General features: G+C 39.5%; 1 protein-coding gene across 9 annotated transcripts in view; it reads left to right on the top strand.

The window, feature by feature from the left end:
- atp8a2 (ATPase phospholipid transporting 8A2) overlaps positions 1-19,928 on the top strand; it is a 461,717-nt gene that overhangs the window by 114,439 nt on the left and 327,350 nt on the right. For all 9 annotated transcript variants that reach the window (XM_073043757.1, XM_073043755.1, XM_073043759.1 and 6 more), the window contains one exon: positions 18,596-18,695. In XM_073043757.1, the coding sequence (XP_072899858.1) occupies positions 18,596-18,695 (100 nt within the window). The remainder of the gene's footprint in view (positions 1-18,595; positions 18,696-19,928) is intronic.

Raw genomic sequence — 19,928 nt, 5'->3', positions numbered from 1 at the left:
CGCTGCCCGACTCAGCCTCGCAGACACAGCACACAATGAAAGCTCCGTCGAAACCAGCCTCGCAGACGCAGCACACACCGAAATGACCTACCAAAATGAACCACTTCACACTTATCTGGGTTGAACTCCATCAGCCACTTCTCAGCCCAGTTTTGCATCCTATCAATGTCCTGCTGTAACCTCTGACAGCCCTCCACACTATCCACAACACCTCCAAACTTTGTGTCATCAGCAAACTTACTAACCCATCCCTCCACTTCCTCATCCAGGTCATTTATAAAAATCATGAAGAGTAAGGGTCCCAGAACAGATCCCTGAGGCACTTCACTGGTGACCGCCCTCCGTGCAGAATATGACCCGTCTACAACCACTCTTTACCTTATGTGGGCAAGCCAGTTCTGGATCCACACAGCAATGTTCCCTTGGATCCCATGCCTCCTTACTTTCTCAGTAAGCCTTGCTGAAATCCATATACACTACATCTACTGCTCTTCCTTCATCAATGTGTTTAGTCACATCCTCAAAAAATTTAATCAGGCTCGTAAGGCACGACCTGCCCTTGACAAAGCCATGCTGACTACTCCTAATCATATTATGCCTCTCCAAATGTACATAAATCCTGCCTCTCAGGATCTTCTCCATCAACTTACCAACCACTGAGGTAAGACTCACTGGTCTGTAATTTCCTAGGCTATTTCTACTCCCTTTCTTGAATAAAGGAACAACATCCACAACCCTCCAATCCTCTGGAACCTCTCCCGTCCCCGTTGATGATGCAAAGATCATTGCCAGAGGCTCAGCAATCTCCTCCTTCGCCTCCCACAGTACCCTGGGGTACATCTCATCCAGTCCCGGTGACTTATCCAACTTGATGCTTTCCAAAAGCTCCAGCACATCCTCTTTCTTAATATCTGCATGCTCAAGCTTTTCATTTGCTGCAAGTCATCACTACAATCACTAAGATCCTTTTCCATAGTGAATACTGAAGTAAAGTATTCATTAAGTACCTCTTCTGTTTCCTCCGGTTCTGTACACACTTTCCCACTGTCACACTTGATAGGTCCTATTCTTTCACGTCTTATCCTCTTGCTCTTCACATACTTGTAGAATGCCTTGGGGTTTTCCTTAATCCTGCCCACCAAGGCCTTCTCATGGCCCCTTGTGGCTCTCCTAATTTCCTTCTTAAGCTCCTTCCTAGTAGCCTTATAATCTTCTAGATCTCTAACATTACCTAGCTCTCTGAACCTTTTGTAAGCATTTCTTCTTGACTAGATTTATTATAGACTTTGTGCACTACAGTTCATGTACCCTACCATAAATTCGCAGTCTCATTGGAACGTACCTGTACAGAATGCTACACAAATATCCCCTGAATATTTGCCACATTTCTTCTGTACTTTTCCCTGAGAACATCTGTTTCCAATTTAAGCCTCCAATTTCCAGTCTGATAGCCTCATAATTCCCCTTACTCCAATTAAACGTTTTTCTAACTTATCTGTTCCAATCTCTCTCCAATGCTATTGTAAAGGAGATAGAATTATGATCACTATCTCCAAAATGCTCTCCCACTAAGAGATCTGACACCTGACCAGGTTCATTTCCCAATACCAAATCAAGTACAGTCTCTCCTCTTGCAGGCTTATCTACATATTGTGTCAAGAAACTTTCCTGAACACATCTAACAAACTCCACCCCATCTAAACCCCTTGCTCTAGGGAGATGCCAATTGATATTTGGGAAATTAAGATCTCCCATTATGACAACTCTCATTATTACACCTTTCCAGGATCTGTTTCCCTATCTGCTCCTCGATATCCCTGTTATTATTGGGCGGCCTATAAAAAACACCAAGTAAAGTTATTGACCCTTCCTGTTCCTAACCTCCACCCACAGAGACTCCATAGACAATCCCTCCATGGCGTCCACCTTTTCTGCAGCCGTGACACTATCTCTGAACAACCTCCAAAACTTCCATCATCTCCAACAGGATTCCACCACCAAGCACATATTTCCCTCCTCCCCACTTGCTTCTTTCCACCAGAAAGACCACCTTAAACTATATTTATGATCTTGGAGGGGGGAAAGAAGTAGATAGCAATTGGTTTAATGAGAATGAGGTGGACTGAGTGAGCAAGATTCACAGTAGGGAAATTCTTAATGAATTATCAGTTGAGGCAAAGAGATGAGGTAAGTTTACTAAGGATTGAACTAGGGGCTGGTCAGGTGAGGGATTGTTCAACTGAAGATTGTAACAAGCTTTGGTTTGGGTTAAAGGTGTAGTGAAGGGATGTAATGTTAATGAGGTGGAAGAATGCTGCATTTGTGATGCTGCTGGACTAGGAAGCCTTGGGTATTTGTATAGATTTCAAGATTGGAAGCAGTTCAGATTAATCTGAGACGGTGCTCATAAAAACATAAGGAATAGGAATATGAGTAGGCAATCTGGCCCATTGAACCTAGTCTACCATTCAATAAAATTATGGCTGATCTAACCATGGACTCATCTCCACCTACCTGCTTTTCCTCATAACTCTTAATTCCCTTACTATGCAAAAATCTATTCAACCTAGACTTAACTATATTTACTGAGGTAACCTCCACTGCTTCATTGGGCAGAGAATTCCACAGATTCACTACTATTTGGGAAAAGCAGTTTCTCCTCATCCCCATTCTAAATTTACTCCCCCAGATATTGAGGCTATGTCCCCTAATTCTAGTCTCACCTACAGTGGAAACTTTCCTGCCTCTATCTTATCTATCCCTTTCATAATTGTATGTTTCTGTAAGATCTACTCTCATCCTTCTGAATTCCAGCAAGTACAGTCCCAGGCAACTCAACTTATCGTCATAGTCTAACCCCCTTATCTCTGGAATCAACCTGGTGAGCCTCCTCTGCAGTGTCTCCAAAGCCAGTTCAGTATATCCTTCCTCAAGTCAGGAGACCAGAACTGCATGGAGTACTCCAGGTGTGGCCTCACCAAGTCAAGTCAGGTCATGTCACTTTTATTGTTATTTCAACCATAACTGCTGGTACAGTACACAGTAAAAATGAGGCAATGTTTTTCAGGACTATATGGTGTTACATGACACAGTACAAAAACTAGACTGAACTACGTAAAATAAACAACACAGAGAAAGCTACACTAGTCTACAGACCTACCCAGGACTGCATAAAGTGCACAAAAACAGTGCAGGCATTACAATAAATAATAAACAGGACAATAGGGCAAGGTGTCTGTCCAGGTTCTGGGTATTGAGGAGTCTGATAGCTTGGGGGAAGAAACTGTTACATAGTCTGGTCGTGAGAGCCCGAATGCTTTGGAGCCTTTTCCCAGACGGCAGGAGGGAGAAGAGTTTGTATGAGGGGTGCGTGGGGTCCTTCATAATGCTGTTTGCTTTGCGGATGCAGCGTGTAGTGTAAATGTCCGTGATGGTGGGAAGAGAGACCCCGATGATCTTCTCAGCTGACCTCACTATCCGCTGCAGGGTATTGCGATCTGAGATGGTGCAATTTCCGAACCAGGCAGTGATGCAGCTGCTCAGGATGCTCTCAATACAACCCCTGTAGAATGTGGTGAGGATGGGGGTGGGAGATGGACTTCCCTCAGCCTTCGCAGAAAGTAGAGACGCTGCTGGGCTTTCTTTGCTATGGAGCTAATGTTGAGGGACCAGGTGAGATTCTCCGCCAGGTGAACACCAAGAAATTTGGTGCTCTTTACGATCTCTACCGAGGAGCCGTCAATGTTCAGTGGGGAGTGGTTGCTCTGTGCCCTCCTGAAGTCAACAACCATCTCTTTTGTTTTGTTCACATTCAGAGACAGGTTGTTGGTTCTGCACCAGTCTGTTAGCTGCTGCACCTCCTCTCTGTAAGCTGACTCATCGTTCTTGCTGATGAGACCCACCATGGTTGTGTTATCGGCAAACTTGATGATGTGGTTTGAGCTGTGTGTTGCAGCACAGTCGTGGGTCAGCAAAGTGAACAGCAGTGGACTGAGCACGCAGCCCTGGGGAGCCCCCTATGCATTTGCACTTAAATTCAATTCCTCTAGCAATGAAGGCCAACATTTTTCATTTGCCTTCTTGATAGCCTGTGCACCTGCAAACCAACTTCAGTGAGTGGAGATGGTGTTTGGGTTGCCAGGGAAAGATGAGGTATGAGGACCCAATGCTAATGATGTGATCTTCCTTGGGCTTAGAGTAAATAGCAGTTTATCCATGACAAATTACTGCGACAATAGAGTCCTTCAGAATAATAGGATTGATGGTTGTGAGCACATACCTGAAATTTAATGTTTTTGGATGATATAGATGATACATTCTTGAAAGGTTTTGCCTCAGACTATACCTGCTCCAGAAGAAATATTTTTATATTTCTTTCTAGATATTTTACATTTTCTGCTTCTTCTGAGAATCTGATAAGGCTGTCAAAGCAGCTCTGCACAATATTGATATGAATATGAATTGATATGTAGTCAACCATACTGAAAACAGATATTGAGTACAGGCTGTGTATTGAGGTAAGACTTACCAGCTGGTTTGAATGTATTTGGTATTTGACATTTGATTTGTTCAATCAGATGACATTACTTGTGAGGGATGATTACAAATGATCATGTTACAATTTACAAATAACACAATACCTAATTTTCACTGCCAAAATACTGAACTTTTGTTTTATAGTGAGATTGAAAAACATTTATAAAACAAACAAAAAATACAGGACAAAGGTTAAAATAATAAACCACTTGTGATTCTATTGACTTTGAGTAAGTTGCAATGATTCAACAAAAATGTGATTAACATAATCCTATAAAGTTGGTGTACAATTTCATTACCTTTTACAGCAGAATTATTAACAGTAAGAGTATTCAAACCCCTCACCCCACATTTGTGTTTTTGGATCTTTCCTTCACAAGCATTGTGCCTTTCCTCACTCAGTGTTTATATTCATCCACTGGTTCCTTTCATTTACAACACTAGTTACATAAACAAACAGAAAGGTATCTGATGTCTCAGCAGCCACCTTTTTTTGGTAAAAGTTGTCTACTGCACATCAGAAAATTGAAAACCTCTGAAATCCAAAATTGTTTGGAGTGCTGACATGACGTCATAAATGGAAAATTCCACAAGATGCCGAGAAGGTTCCCTGGTGATGTGCAGGTCTCTGCAGCACAGACAGTTCTGAGAAGTGACCTTACATATCTCATCAGCAGAACTTGATGTAAAATAGAAAAACACTGCATAAAGTGGAAAAATGAAGATCTTGATGCCATATTGAAAGAGTGGATTTGTCAGCGTTAGTGAACATAATGTCACTTAACGGTATGTTGATCATGCAACAAGCAAAGATCTATTGTGACAAACTGAAGATTGAAAGTAATTATGAATATTCAGCAGACTGGTTGCAGAAATTTAAGAAAAGGCATCTGTGGTGTCATCTGGGGGGCATCAAGACTGGTGTGCTCCACTGGGGGCGGTGTAGCACAGCATTGATGCTGCAAGTGCTATTGTGGTCGACTGATGATTTCAATGGGCTGGGGCTTCTGGACCATATGCATTTATATATTCTATGTTGTTGTATTTTATTGATGTTCTAAATGTGCTTGTTGCCTTGTATGTGCGAGGACTGAACCTCAAACCATGGTGTCACCTGGGAGGGGTGTCGAGGTTGGTGTGCCCAACCAGGCGCAGGTTGGCACGGCATCTAGGCTGGAGTTGGTGTTGCCCCCTCAGTATTCACTCGGCAGGAGGTGGGCTCTCTTGATGGTGTGCGTTTTGGGATTCTTTTATTGCATGATTGCGATACCATTTGTGCTTGCTATCTTGTGTGTGCTTTGTGCTGTGTATGACTGTCGGTTCTGTGTTTTGCACCTTGACCTGGGAGTAATGCTGTCTTGTTTGGAGGTATTCATAAGTATTTGTATATGGTTGAATGACAATTAAACTTGATTTCAATTGTAGGTGGAGAGTGAACGTCTGCTGTTGTTCAACAGCTGGTTCAGGTATTCTCCTAGTGCTGCTGTGCTGTTTCTGTTACCCTGCACACATTCTATTTTCATTACATTTATGGGAAATTATCATTTTTTTAAAAACTTTTTTAATTTTGTGTTTTCAAATAGTTACAGAATAAAAGTGTGTGAAAAAGAAAATGTGTTACCCATCCCCCCTCCCCCCTAACATCCTTGTTGAAAGAAAGAAGAAAGAAAGAAAGAAAAAAAAAGGAATGCCTGGATATTGGAAGATCCCCACATGCTCCATGGAGTTCGTAATAACTTTAGTATATATATTTATTTATTTCCCCAAGTAACCAATTGTTTCATCTTCGGAGCACCTATATATTTAATCCTGTCTTTTGTAAATAAGGGCGCCAAATTTTCAAAAATGTTTCATATTTATCTCTTAAATTATAAGTAATTTTTTCAAGTGGAATACAGCCATAAATTTCTTTCTTCCAACGATCTATACTTAAATATGTATCCGATTTCCAAGTAACTGCAATAGCTTTTTTGGCTACTGCCAATGCAATTTTTATAAATTCTTTCTGATACTTATTCAATTTGGATATCGGTTTTATCCCTTCAATATCACCTAGTAAAAGTAATATTGGGTTATGTGGAAGTTGTATTCCAATAATTTGTTCCAGTAAAACTCTTAAATTTGTCCAAAAAGGTTGAATTTTAGAACAAGACCAAGTAGAATGTAAAAAAGTACCAATTTCTTGGTTACATCGGAAACACTGATCAGATAAATTTGGGTTTAATTTATTTATTTTTGTGGTGTAATATATAGTTGATGTAAAAAATTGTATTGCACTAATCTTAATCGGACGTTTATTGTATTTGTCATACTCTCAAGACATAGTCTTGACCAATTTTTTTCTTCAATTTTAATATTCAAATCACTTTCCCATTTTTGTCTTGACTTATGGACTCCTTGTTTAATTGCCTGTTTTTGAATCAAATTATACATACAAGAGATAAATTTTTTAGTCTTTCCTTTTTGAATTAAAGTTTCTATTTCATTGGGTTTCGGTAATAACATTGTTTGACCTAACTTTTCTCTTAAATAAGCCCTTAGTTGAAAGTAACAAAAAAGAGTGTTGTTTGATACTTTATATTTATTCTTTAATTGATCGAATGACATTAATATACCTCCTTCAAAACAATCTCCTATATATCTAATCCCTTTTTGAAACCAATTATATAAAAGTTGATTATCCATTGTAAAAGGAATAAGTCTATTTTGAATTAAAGATCTCTTTGCTAATAAGGATTTCTTTGTCTCATCGTCAACATTTATCTTATTCCATAAATCAATCAAATGTTTTAATATAGGAGATTCTTTCTTTTCCCGTATCCATTTAGATTCCCATTTATATATAAAGTCTTCTGGTATGTTTTCTCCTATTTTATCCAGTTCTATTCTGATCCATGCCGGTTTATCTTTCTCAAAAAAAGATGCAATAAATCTAAGTTGATTTGCTTTATAATAATTCTTAAACTTTGGAAGTTGTAACCCTCCTAGCTCAAATTTCCATGTCAATTTTTCCAACGATATTCTTGACATCTTACCTTTCCAAAGAAACTTCCTCACATATTTATTCAGCTCTTGAAAAAACTTCTGGGGTAATTGTATTGGTAGTGATTGAAATAAGTATTGTAATCTAGGGAATATATTCATTTTTATGGTATTTACTCTACCTACTAATGTTATTGGTAATACCATCCATTTATCAAGATCTTCTTGAATTTTTTTCAATAGTGGTAAATAATTTAATTTGTATAAGTTCTTTATGTCATTATCAACTCTTATACCTAAATATTTTATACCATTTGCCGGCCATCTAAATTGGGTTATTAATCGACATTGATTATAATCTCCTTTAGTAAGAGGTAAAATTTCACTTTTATCCCAATTTATTTTATAACCTGATATTTTCCCATATTCTTCTAATCTATAGGATAATTTACGCAACGAGTGCAATGGGTTTGTTAGATAAAGCAGAACATCATCAGCAAATAAGTTAATCTTGTATTCTTCCTGATTAACTCTGAAACCCTTAATATCTGGGTCCATTCTAATCAATTCAGCTAATGGCTCTATCGCCAACACAAATAAAGCAGGTGATAATGGACAACCTTGCTTAGTTGACCTTGTTAACTGAAATGGTGTTGAAATTTGACCATTTGTCACTACTTTAGCTTTGGGATTAGTATTTAAGGTTTTAATCCATTTTATAAAAGATACTCCTAATCCATATTTTTCCAATACCTTAAATAAAAAATCCCACTCCAATCTATCAAATGCTTTTTCTGCATCTAAAGCAACTGCCACGCTCATTTCCTCCCTCTTCTGTGCTAAATGAATTATACTAAATAAGCGAGTTACATTATCTGCTGATTGTCTATTTTTAATAAATCCTGTTTGATCCATATGTACTAATTTTGGTAAGCATTTAGATAATCTATTAGATAAGATTTTTGCTATTATTTTATAATCAGTGTTTAATAAAGAAATAGGTCTATATGATGATGGCTTTTTTGGCAATACTATTAAAATAGCTGTCGAAAAAAATTCTGGAAGTTTATGCGTTCTTTCCGCTTGGTGTATTAACTCCATAAAAGGAGGAATTAATAAATCTTTAAACTTTTTATAGAATTCAGGCGGAAAACCATCTTCTCCTGGAGATTTATTACTTTGAAGTGATCCTAGGGCTTCTTCGACCTCTTTCAATGTAAAAGGCATATCTAATCCCTTCTGTTCTTCCGTATTTAATTTTGGAAGAGTTATTTGTGATAAAAACCTTTCTATCTTGGCATTGTCATTTTGTGATTCTGATTTATACAACTCAGAATAAAAATTCTTAAAAGCTTGGAAATAATCATTTTTGAAAAAGTTTAAGACAAAGACTGCTCACTGGTAGCACATATTGTAAATTCAGAGTCGGAAACGATGGTGATCCCAAGCTATCTCATTCTATATTCCAAAATCTGGAAAAACCTGAAATAAGAAATACTTCTGGCCCCAAGCATTTCGGATAAGAGATACTTAACCTGTATATGGCATAGGATATAGGCCATCTCATCTAGGTTTTTCCCCTTTACTGATTTTACTAAAGTGATTATTATTTATCAAAATGATCAAAATTTTATTGTGCTGCAGTACTCTGAGATGCTAATTAAGGTGCACTAGAATTTTTCTCTGACTAGCACTGAAACACTGGGCTGAATAGCTACCAATTACATTACCGTACATATTTCTGTGATGGTCAACAGACTTCACTACCCTCACTTTCTGCTCTCGATTGTATTTATTGCCTTCATTTCTTTGATAAAAATGAAGGTTGTTTTTGATTTAATGTTAACTTCAGTGTGGTGTAGGATCATCTTGGCATATAATGGGCCTGACATCCTCAACACTTAATCGCCAACCTTTTTCTCATGTTGGCATTCACAGACAATGGGTTCAAGTCCTGGCAGCTTCAGCTGAGCGCACTGCAGGTAGCAGCTAAGCCACAGGTTTTGGATCCTGAGGTCCCACCCAGAAATTCATTGAAGACTTTTTGACAATTCATTGCAGCAAATGGGGACATTCAAAAAGAATTAAAAGTATGAAAAAATTAATAAATATTAAGAAAAAGGAAAAATAGACAAATCTCTTGCTTGCAGTTACCTGAAAGAGATGTGCTTTTAAATTTGTTTTAGTTCTTTGACCGAGAATTTATTTCAGTTCTGTTTTCTTGCTTTCCTCTTGCGTGCTGGTAGCCTCCGGTGGCGAGTACAGCACAGTTTCACCTAATGCAGCCTGTCAAGAAAATAGTTTCAACAGGAAGGATGAATTGTGCAGCATATGAATTATTTTTATAATGATATTGGTAACATATTATCAGTAAAATCCCATGATCAACTATTTTTCTGGAAGGAGGTCAGTGGATAACTTGAGGACAGTGGAAGAAATTTTCTGGTCTTCAGACATTTCTGTGGCATCTAACTGCCTGCCACACAACATCTCCTGGCTTTATTGAAGTTTGTCATTATTTCTTGTTTGTCTTCTCTTTGGTTGTTCTGTGTCTTCATTCAGATCATGTTACTTTTCCTATATGTCTCTGTGTACGTCTTTCTCCTCCATTGCTGACATTTTTTCTCTCCCTCCCTTTTCCCTTTTATTATTTTTATGTCATCCTCAATTTCGTCCTGCTGTTACCCTTTTGATAAAGGGCATCGTTGAGGGTGAAAATGCAGTAATTGGTCTAATGTATACAATACAGCATCTTAAAATAACTGGTGGCATCATGAATGATTTGATAGGTAGCATATATATATAATAGATCTGCGTATTGAATATCCTTGTCATATTTGGCACACTTGCAAGTGTTGCAGTGTGGTGCAGATGTAAATAAATCCATCAAAGGGACTGACCAAAGGAAGTAAAATAACATTATATGGGTATTCCTGATTTCAGCTTTAGAGGAGCAATTTCACTAATTCTTAATTTCATTGTCTTATAGTTATATATGAATGATTGCAATTAAATTGCTGTTCTGTGTTGATAACTGATAGCTTTGATTGTTAAGGAATTATGCAAGTCACTTTGTGTTTTCTGGAGTATACGTTTATAAATTTTGAAAATATGGCATTCGTATGTTGTCATTTGAAGTATACGATGTATTTGCTTATGACTGATAAATCAAGGACATTTTTTACATGGATTCCTGCACCTCCAGTATGCAGTAGTAGAAGGCTGTAAAATGTGGTGTTTCTCTCTATATATCCTTGTGGTGGCTTTCTTATGACCCAGTGTTCCTCAGCTCAAACTCCTGGAATTTGAAGTGTGCCAATCATTGTTAAGTCATGCACCTCAGGTACAGATCTCTTCAATTTCAATTTCAAGTTTATTGTCATTCAATAGTACATATGAATACTGCCAAACAAGCTGAGGGGTTCTCCGGACCAAGGTGCATAACACAGTACATATAACTCGCATACATAACATACAAAGTAATATTACCACAAATAAATTAACAATAATAAGGTGTATATATGATACAAGTTTAAAAAATAATCAGTATTACACTACTGGCACTTCATGTGTGGTGAGACCTTGGTGGTGACCGGAAGTTCAGTAGGCTTACAGGCTGGATGAAGAAGCTGTTTCCCATTCTAACAGTTCTTGTTTTAACACTACAGTACCTCCTGCCTGATGGTGGGGGGGGGAGTGGGGGTCAAAGAGATTGTTGGATAGGTGAGGGATTATTGACAATGCTAAGGGCCCTGCGTATGCAACACTCCTGATAAATATCTCTAATGAGTGGAAGAGAGACTCTGATGATCCTCCCAGCAGTCCTCATAATCCCATGTAAGGACTTGTGGTCAGATGCTGTGCAATTCTCTTACCGGGGGTGGGGGGAACCTTACTCGCCTCAATCTCCTTAGGAAGTAGGAGTGCTGCTGTATTTTTTTTTTTACCAAAGAGGTGGTGCTTCTTGGAGTGCACGTAAAATTATGTGAGCTCCCAAAAACCCGATGCTCTCAACTTTCTCCACGGAGGAGCATTGTATGTGGAGGAGTGGCCAGCTTGTACCAATTATGTCTGTGCTGACCAGTGAGTAATGATTTCTGTCAATTCAGTTTGCCTGCAGATTGTCCACTGCTTTCCATGTTTGGCAATTTAAGTACTTGTCTAAACTCTAGATTTTTACTGACCTCCTCTGTCCCTTTAGGCAGTGTATTTCAGATTCCAACTCCCTCTGGATTGAGGAAAAATCCCTTTCTTGGTTCCTTCCTAAATACTTGTCTTTCTCTAGTGTTCACACCTCTGCTCTGGGGTAAAGATGCCTACTACCTTCCCTATCTGTGCTGCTCATAAACTCTGTATAACTCAATTAGGTTACCCCTCTGCCTTCTCCATTCTGAGGAAAATAAGCCCAGCCTATCTAATTTCTCCCCATGACTGAAACTTTTCAGCCTGGTCAATTGCCTCAGCACCCTTTCCAGTGCTGTTGTGTGAGGGATCCCAACCTGTGGTTCACTGATCCCTTGCTTAATGGTATTGGTCCATTGCGTTAAAAATGGTTCGGAACCCCTCCTCTGGTGTGACCATCAGAACTACGTGGATGAGTTGCCTCAATGACTATCACTCAGTTGCACCACTCCTACTGTGATGAAGTGCTTGAGAGGTGGGTCATGGTTTGAATTAACTCCTGCCTAAGCAAGGACCTGGATCCGCTGCAATTTGCCTAGCAACACGATAGGTTTACAGCAGATGCAATCTCACTAGCTCTCCACTCGGCCTTGGACCACTTGGCCATCAGCAACACCTATGCCAGGCTGTTTTTATTGAGTCCAGCTCCGTGTTCAACACAGGATGTGCTCTGTTCTTATTACTACTATCAGAGAGGAGGTATAGGAGCCAGAAGACACATACTCACCATTTTAGGAACAGCTTCTTCCCCTCTGCCATCAGATTTCTGAATGGGCAGTGTACCATTGCATGGACACTACCTCACTACTTGCTCCCTTTTTGCACAACTTAATTTACTTCTAATATTTATTTATTATTGTAATTTATAGTATTTTTATCTATTGCAAAATAACACATTTGACAAAATGTGACAGTGATTATAAACTTGATTCTGATTCTGGTCCTCAACCTGTGTGCCTAACCTGTTTTATGACATTTAACTATAACATCCTTGTGCTTGGCATCCATGCTCTGGCTAATGGAAGCACTGTGTTATCTTCACTGTCTTCTCTATCTGTGCCGCTCTTTTCAGGGATCTTGAACTTGTATATCAAGGATCCTTTATTCCTGTGTATGTCCTATGCTTATCCTAGAGTGCATCAGCTTATAACCATATAAACCATATAACAATTACAGCACAGAAACAGTCCATCTTGGCACTTCTAGTCCATGCCGACGCTTACACTCACCTAGTCCCACTGGCCCGCTCGCAGCCCATAACCCTCCATTCCTTTCCTGTCCATATACCTATCCAATTTTACTTTAAGTGACAATACTGAATCTGCCTCTACCACTTCTACTGGAAGCTCGTTCCACACAGCTACCACTCTCTGAGTAAAGAAATTCCCCCTCGTGTTACCCTTAAACTTTTGCCCCCTAACTCTCAAATCTGAATCTCCCCTACTCTCAATGGAAAAAGCCTATCCACGTCAACTCTATCTATCCCCCTCATAATTTTAAATACCTCTATCAAGTCCCCTCTCAACCTTCTGCGCTCCAAAGAATAAAGACCTACCTTGCTCAGCCTTTCCCTGTAACTTAGGTGCTGAAACCCAGAGTAAATTTTATCTGTAGCCTAAGACTGTTTCCCCTGCTGTCAACATTTTCATAATTTTTTACTCTTTGACTCTAATTGAAGACTATAAATGCAGAATTTGTTTGTACGGTCTTTGTACTGGAGACAAATAAGACCCTAGCCTTTCCTTCAGATGCTGCTCAAAGAATGCAATCTCAGCACCACCACATGAGGCAACTAAGACGGGTTTAAGGTCATCATCTTTTTCCTTCTTGTGAATCCGGGCTCGATGCATGGCCTGAAACTTTCTCACACCTCCAAAAGCCACCCCACCCACTCCATCTGGGTGAAGACCACTTTGGGAGCATCTCCCCTACTCTTTTTCTCAAAGTTGTGTTCGTTTCTACAGGCACACTCCGTTTTTGACCTGGGTGAAAATTGCAGTATGAGAATGAGGTGTGGGCCATATCTGTGCCACGTACAACAGTGAGCTCGCTCGCCCCTGCTCCTGAGGATAAAAAAGATGCATGTGAATCTAGAAGTGAGATCTCTGTTTACAGTTCAATTTGTATATCAGATGTCAGGGGAGGGTAAGAAGGGAAGGAAAGAACAGATACGTTAGTGCCAGCTTACTGGTAATGGTATCCTGATGCCGACACCCAGTCCTGAGTTATTTATATGCTGAAGGTTTTGTATTGCTCTTCAGAGACTTTCTGAACGTTGCCTTGTAATAGTAATCGTTACTATTCATAACGGATAGTCGTAAAGGAATTTCATTATTCAGTTGTGAGGGGCTGAATGTTATTTTATTGAAAAGAGTTTCGGCGGCATTTATAAAATGCCTTTTGCGACCCTCAAATTTTGTAAAGTACTTGGAGCTAATGAAACTCTGGAAATGTAACCATTGTTGTAATGTGGATAATGTGGCAGCCAATTTCTGAATAGCTGCTTCACACCTACAGCAATGACCAAGTAATTGGTTTTAGTGATCATGATTGAGGTCAAGTATTAACTAAATCAGTTGCTACTTTTCTTCTGAATAATACTGCTGGATTTTAAAAAATCTGAACTGTGACCTTGGTTTAGGATTTTTTTCACGTGGTAACACATGCAAAATGCTGGAGGAACTCAGTGGGCCAGTCAGCATTTATAGAAAAGAGTAAACAGTTGACATTTTGGGAAAGAAAGAGAAGTCAGAGAAAGCAGGCGGGGGATGTGGGGAAGAAGAACAAAGTGGTAAGTGATAGATGAAACCGGGGGAGGGGGTGAAGTAAAGAGCTGGGAAGTTGATTGGTGAAAGAGATAAAGGGCTGGAGAAGGGGGAATCTGATAGGAGAGAACAGAAGAAAGGGAAGGGGGAAGGAGCACCAGAGGTAGGTGATGGCTAGGTAAGGAGATGAGGCGAGAGAAGGAAACAGGAATGGGGAAGGGTGAAGGGGTGGGTGCAATTACTAGAAGTCTGAGGAATCGATGGTCATACTGTCAGGTTGGAGCTACCCAGATGGAATATAAGGTGTTGCTCCTCCAACCTGGGTGTAGCCTCATCATCTCATCATGGCAGTAGAAGAGGCCATGGACTAACATGTCAGAATGGGAACTGGAAATCGAATTGAAATGGGTGAAAACCGGAAGATCACACTTTTTGTGGGGGGCAGAGTGAAGGTGCTCAATGAAGCAGTCCCCGGTCTATGTTGGGTCTCACTGATATAACGGAGGCCGCACTGGGAGTGATCCAAGTAGAGGGGACAGGGGAGTGAAAGATGCGCTTGGTGGTGGAATTCCATTGGAGGTGGCAGTTATGGTGAATTATGTAATAGACGCAAAGGCTAGTGAGGACAAGAGGAACCCTATCCGTGCTATGGCAGTGGGAGGATGGGTTGAGGGCAGATGTGCACGAAATGGAAGAGAGGCGGGTGAGGGCAGCGCTGATGACGGAGGAAAGGAAGCCCCTTTCTTTGAATAAATTAGTTGCTGCTTTTCTTCTGAATAGTGCCGTTGGACTTTCTTGATCTGTAACTTGACATTGATTTAAAATCTTCATCACTTGGGAACATTTTCCATAGTTCAGCGTTCTGCTAGGTGCTCCATTTGGATTGAAACTTGGGGAGACAGTTTACCATGGACTATTTCTGTATTGAATTCAACAAATTCAGAAGATAATGGCATTGAAATTTGGACTTTTGGTTTAAGGTGAAAATTTCTTTTACACTGGTATTTTTTTTCTGGATTAGAGACTCCCCCAGAGCTCATCAACTAAATTGAGGCATATGAGTATGTGAAACTTATTTCCAGTGAGAAGTTCAGCCTCACTCTTCAATAAGATGCTAGCTCTTGTAAAATTTTGGCCATTGAAATTGTGCTATCTCAGGAGTCAACACTTAGACCTCATATTTTGCCTTCACTCTGATCGGTAATTTCCTTTGCTCACAGATACAAGATATAATGCAGCTTGTGTCCAGTCTGCTTTGCCTGTGGAAGCCAAGTCACTAACCTGTCTTGATATCCCCAGTGTCATTACAAACTACTGTAGCTGATCTCTGCCACATCTCCTACTCTGCTGCTCATTGCCCAAATTCCATGCCTGTGTTAAACCATTCTTTCTGTTGCAGGATTAGGGGTAAGGTGAGAGTGGGGTGGGAGAGGGCAGAATGTCAGATTGGAATCTCTTTCAAAGGGCATTCTTATGCAACATTTTAATACATTAACCGCTGGTAACGTGGTTCTGCTCAGACTGAAAGCAGTTGCTGTTACAGCTTGGGGTGTTGGACTTCAGAGTTTAATTCTGATGCCGTCTGTAAGAAGTTTGTACGTCCTTCCCTCGAGCTTGTGGGTTTCCACAGAGAGTTCCAGTTTCCTCCTACATTCTAAAAATGTTAAAGTTAGTAAGTCATTTTAAATTGTCCTGTGATTAGGCTAATTGTCCAGTTACAGGTGGGACAGTGTGGCATTGTATGTGTAAATAGATAAGTAAATAAAGTTGACTAGTAATCTAGTTTATATTCAGATTTCTATCAAACAACAGTATCAGAGATAGTGGCCACATTAAAATTGGGTGTTTACATCAGACACCAATCTCAATGTGGACAAATTTGATATCTAACTTTAAAAATCTGTTAAAATAGTAATGCTTTGTCTGTGTATCCAGTACTATTCAGTTGGTTGGTGGAGCGGAGAGGGAGAGAGGGGTGGGAGGATTGGAGAGGGGGGTGGGGATGAGGGGTGGGGGGATGGCACTGAGGGTTGGGGGTGGCTGGGTTAAGCAGTCAAAATGTAATTGGCAACTGGTTGTATTGAATGTAATTTGTTGATGTTGCAATAAAAATTAGTGATTAAAAAAAATTAGGTGTTTATGATATGACAGCATATTTACAGTACTCGAAACTTGCTTTTATAGCATTACCAGGCCCCGACTCAGTAATTTAGTGCTTTTGATCCTATTTAAAATTCTAAAGTATTTACAAGCTTTAAAAGTTTGGTGCTTAGCAAAGAATATCATATTTATTCAAATTATTTATATATTATGCAACCTTGAGATTCATCTCCTTATGGGCAGCCACAAAACAAGAAGCCTGAAAGAACCCATTAAAAATAACGATGAACACCCAATGTGCAGAGATAGGGAGGAAAAAAACAAATTCATAAAACAATAAAAGTAAGCAAATAGTATATAGAACAAAACAGTGCCTAGTGCAGGCCCACAGGTTTCAGTTCAGCACATAAGTGGGATAAGCAGTAAATAAACATTCAACTGGCTGTGTTTTGTGCATCTGTGAGGAAAGACTTTAGCTCATCTTCTTCCATTCCTCAGGAATAGACATGGAGATTTGCCAGTACTGCGGGTTTATTGCCCCTAGAGACTGCGCAAAGTTCAGGCATTAAGGCAATGCGCAAGTCCTTGACAACTCTTTGCACTCTCCATCTTGGAGGACTTGGTTTTATCCCTGGAGTCCTCTTGCGCAAAACAATGCCCTCTGTTGTTTTCTTCACTGGCTTGTACAGGCCTCTCTGACCCACGAGAGCACCTTTCTGCCTCCCTCCTCCACTCACCCGGTCATTCAGTGGCAGCACCTCTGCGGCTAGCTGCAGGAATATTGGTTGTATAGCAGAATGTTGCTTTAAGATCTGGTTGCAATGTTCATAATGGTAAGGATAAGTGCTGGAGATCAAAAGAGATTACTGTATGTTCTGAAATTTACATTTGTTTTATAAACTGTCTGTGGTATTCTGCAACATGTAATTGACTGTGTGTTTGATATGACTTTACATCAATATTAGACCATAAGAGATAGGAACAGAATTGGGCCATTGGGCCCATCCAATCTGCTCTGCTGTTTCATCATGGCTGATCCATTTTCCCTCTCAACCCCATTCTCCTACCTTCTCCCCGTAACCTTTCCTGCCTGATTAATCAAGATTCTATAAATCACTGCCTTAAAAACACCCAATGACCAGGCATCCTCAGGCAATAAATGACAACAAATTATGCAGATTCACCACTCTTTGGCTAAAGAGATTCCTCCTCATCTCCATTCTCAGTGGACGTCCCTCTATTCTGAGGTTATGCCTTCTGGTCCTTGACTCCTCCACTATAGGAAACATCCTCTCCACATTCACTCGATCAAGTCCTTTCAACATGTGATAAGATTCAATGGCATCCCACCTCATTCTTCTAATTTCCAACGAGTATAGGCCCAGAGTCATCAAATGCTCCTCATATGATTAGCAGGAACCTGGGCGTTGAAGTTCAGAGTTCAAGGAGTTTGTATGTCCTCCCCATGTAATGTGTGGATTTCCTCCAGGTGCTCTGGCTTCCTCCCACAGTCCAAAGATGCACCGGTTAGTAGATTAATTGGTCGTTGTAAATTGCCCCATCATTGGGCTAGGGCTAAGTCAAGGTTGTTGAGTGGCAGGAAGCCTATTCCATACTGAATCTCTGAATTAAAATTAAATAAATAAACTCTTTCCCAGCTTTACCTGCTGTTAAAGGCCATTTTTGATTTGGGCTTGGGCTCACAATTGTCCAACTTGTGACTCAATTGCTAATCTCCTTCTTCTTCTGGGCAAGGTAATTTAGAACCTTGATTTCTGCATGGTAGACACTATATCCTCCAAAGTTCTCACTTTATTCCACCTCCCCCTCCTACCTATCTTCTCCCTCATCTGGTTTCACCTATCACCTTCCTGATTTCTACTTACTGTTAACTTATTTCTGCTATGAAAGCAACAAATCCTTAGTTGTAGAATTGTTTCCTTTCTTGGGAAATGATTGTTAGTGATATTTTTTGATTTGATTTTGTTTTCACTCTTAAGTAATAATGTCCATTTTTTCATTACTGACAGCACAGCAAAATACAGCGTGGTAACATTCCTGCCTCGCTTCTTGTATGAACAGATCAGAAGAGCTGCAAATGCTTTCTTTCTCTTTATAGCCTTATTACAAGTAAGTTAAACTTGGATGTGTTTGGGTGGGGTTCCATTCTAATTTTAAACTATTTCTCTGGTATTTTGGGGCTCATTGTGTGTGTATGTGTATATACATATATATAATTTCATTCAAGTGTTTTATTGCACTTCTCTGATAACAAATTCCATCCATAAGGGTTAGCTGAGGGAACCTTCAAGATTCTTCCCAAATCAGTCCTGCCCCAATTACCATACACCTTTCTGCATCAGCCCTAAGATTGAGGCAATTAATGAAGCATCCTATCTGCTCTCTACTTGAGATCAACGATGCATTAGAGGGTAGATTTTAAAATACTCAAAAGAATAAAAATTGAGGTGAATTTATTAGCTATAGGAAATGTGTGTACTGATAGACCAGTTTTCATTTTTCTTTTTTTTATAAAAATAACATTTGAAGCTGCATTTGTAGGAGAAAGTAATTTAGGAGTTAAGTTTTTAGGCCCAGACTAATGATTCATGAGTTTGGATGGGCTTCGCCTTGTTTTATATTTTTTGTGCTGATTTACTGCATAAGCTCTTGTCATTTAATTTATCAATTTATGTTAGGATTTCTTGATAACCTAATTTGTTAAAATTCTGATATTGACTTGAATTGTCTTTTGGCAAAAATTTGCTCTTGACTTTATTGTTGTTGCTTTGAGTTATTACCTTCATCATTACAGTATACTCAGCAGAGTTTTGTTTTTGGTCATTGAAGTACCTTTCAAACTGTCGTCTCTCTTCTGGTGGCTTCAATGATGTTTTGCTGAAATGCCCGTCTGTTTCTTAGCAAAGAGTATATGCAACAAAACTCATTACACCCTGTCTTTCCATTATGATTTCTGAAGATAACTGGTGAAAGTGCTATCTGCAGGTTGTCCCCTGGACATGTTCGTTTACCTATCCATTTTTTTCAACCCCAATGTTTTCGAAGCTATAAAAGCTTTACCTATCTGTCTTGCTATTTAAGCCAGAATTATTAGTGGAGAAAATATTTTTTTGTATGACTATCCCATGATGTCCACTAAAACTTAATGCTGGGCACCCCAGATTTTCTGTCTCATAATTGGTGAATAGTTTCACACTTCTAAGCGTGTTGTTTGTGTTACAGTTTGTAATCATGAAATGTTGGTTCCCAGCTCAAGTAAAAAATTATTTAAATGGATCATTAAATACATTGATCTTTTTAATGATAAATATATTTTAATAATGTAGCACTGCTCCCCCCCGC

The sequence above is a fragment of the Hemitrygon akajei genome, chromosome 4 (assembly GCF_048418815.1).
Source record: "Hemitrygon akajei chromosome 4, sHemAka1.3, whole genome shotgun sequence".
Lineage (NCBI taxonomy): Eukaryota > Metazoa > Chordata > Chondrichthyes > Myliobatiformes > Dasyatidae > Hemitrygon > Hemitrygon akajei.
This window is presented reverse-complemented; position numbering and strand designations above follow the sequence as displayed.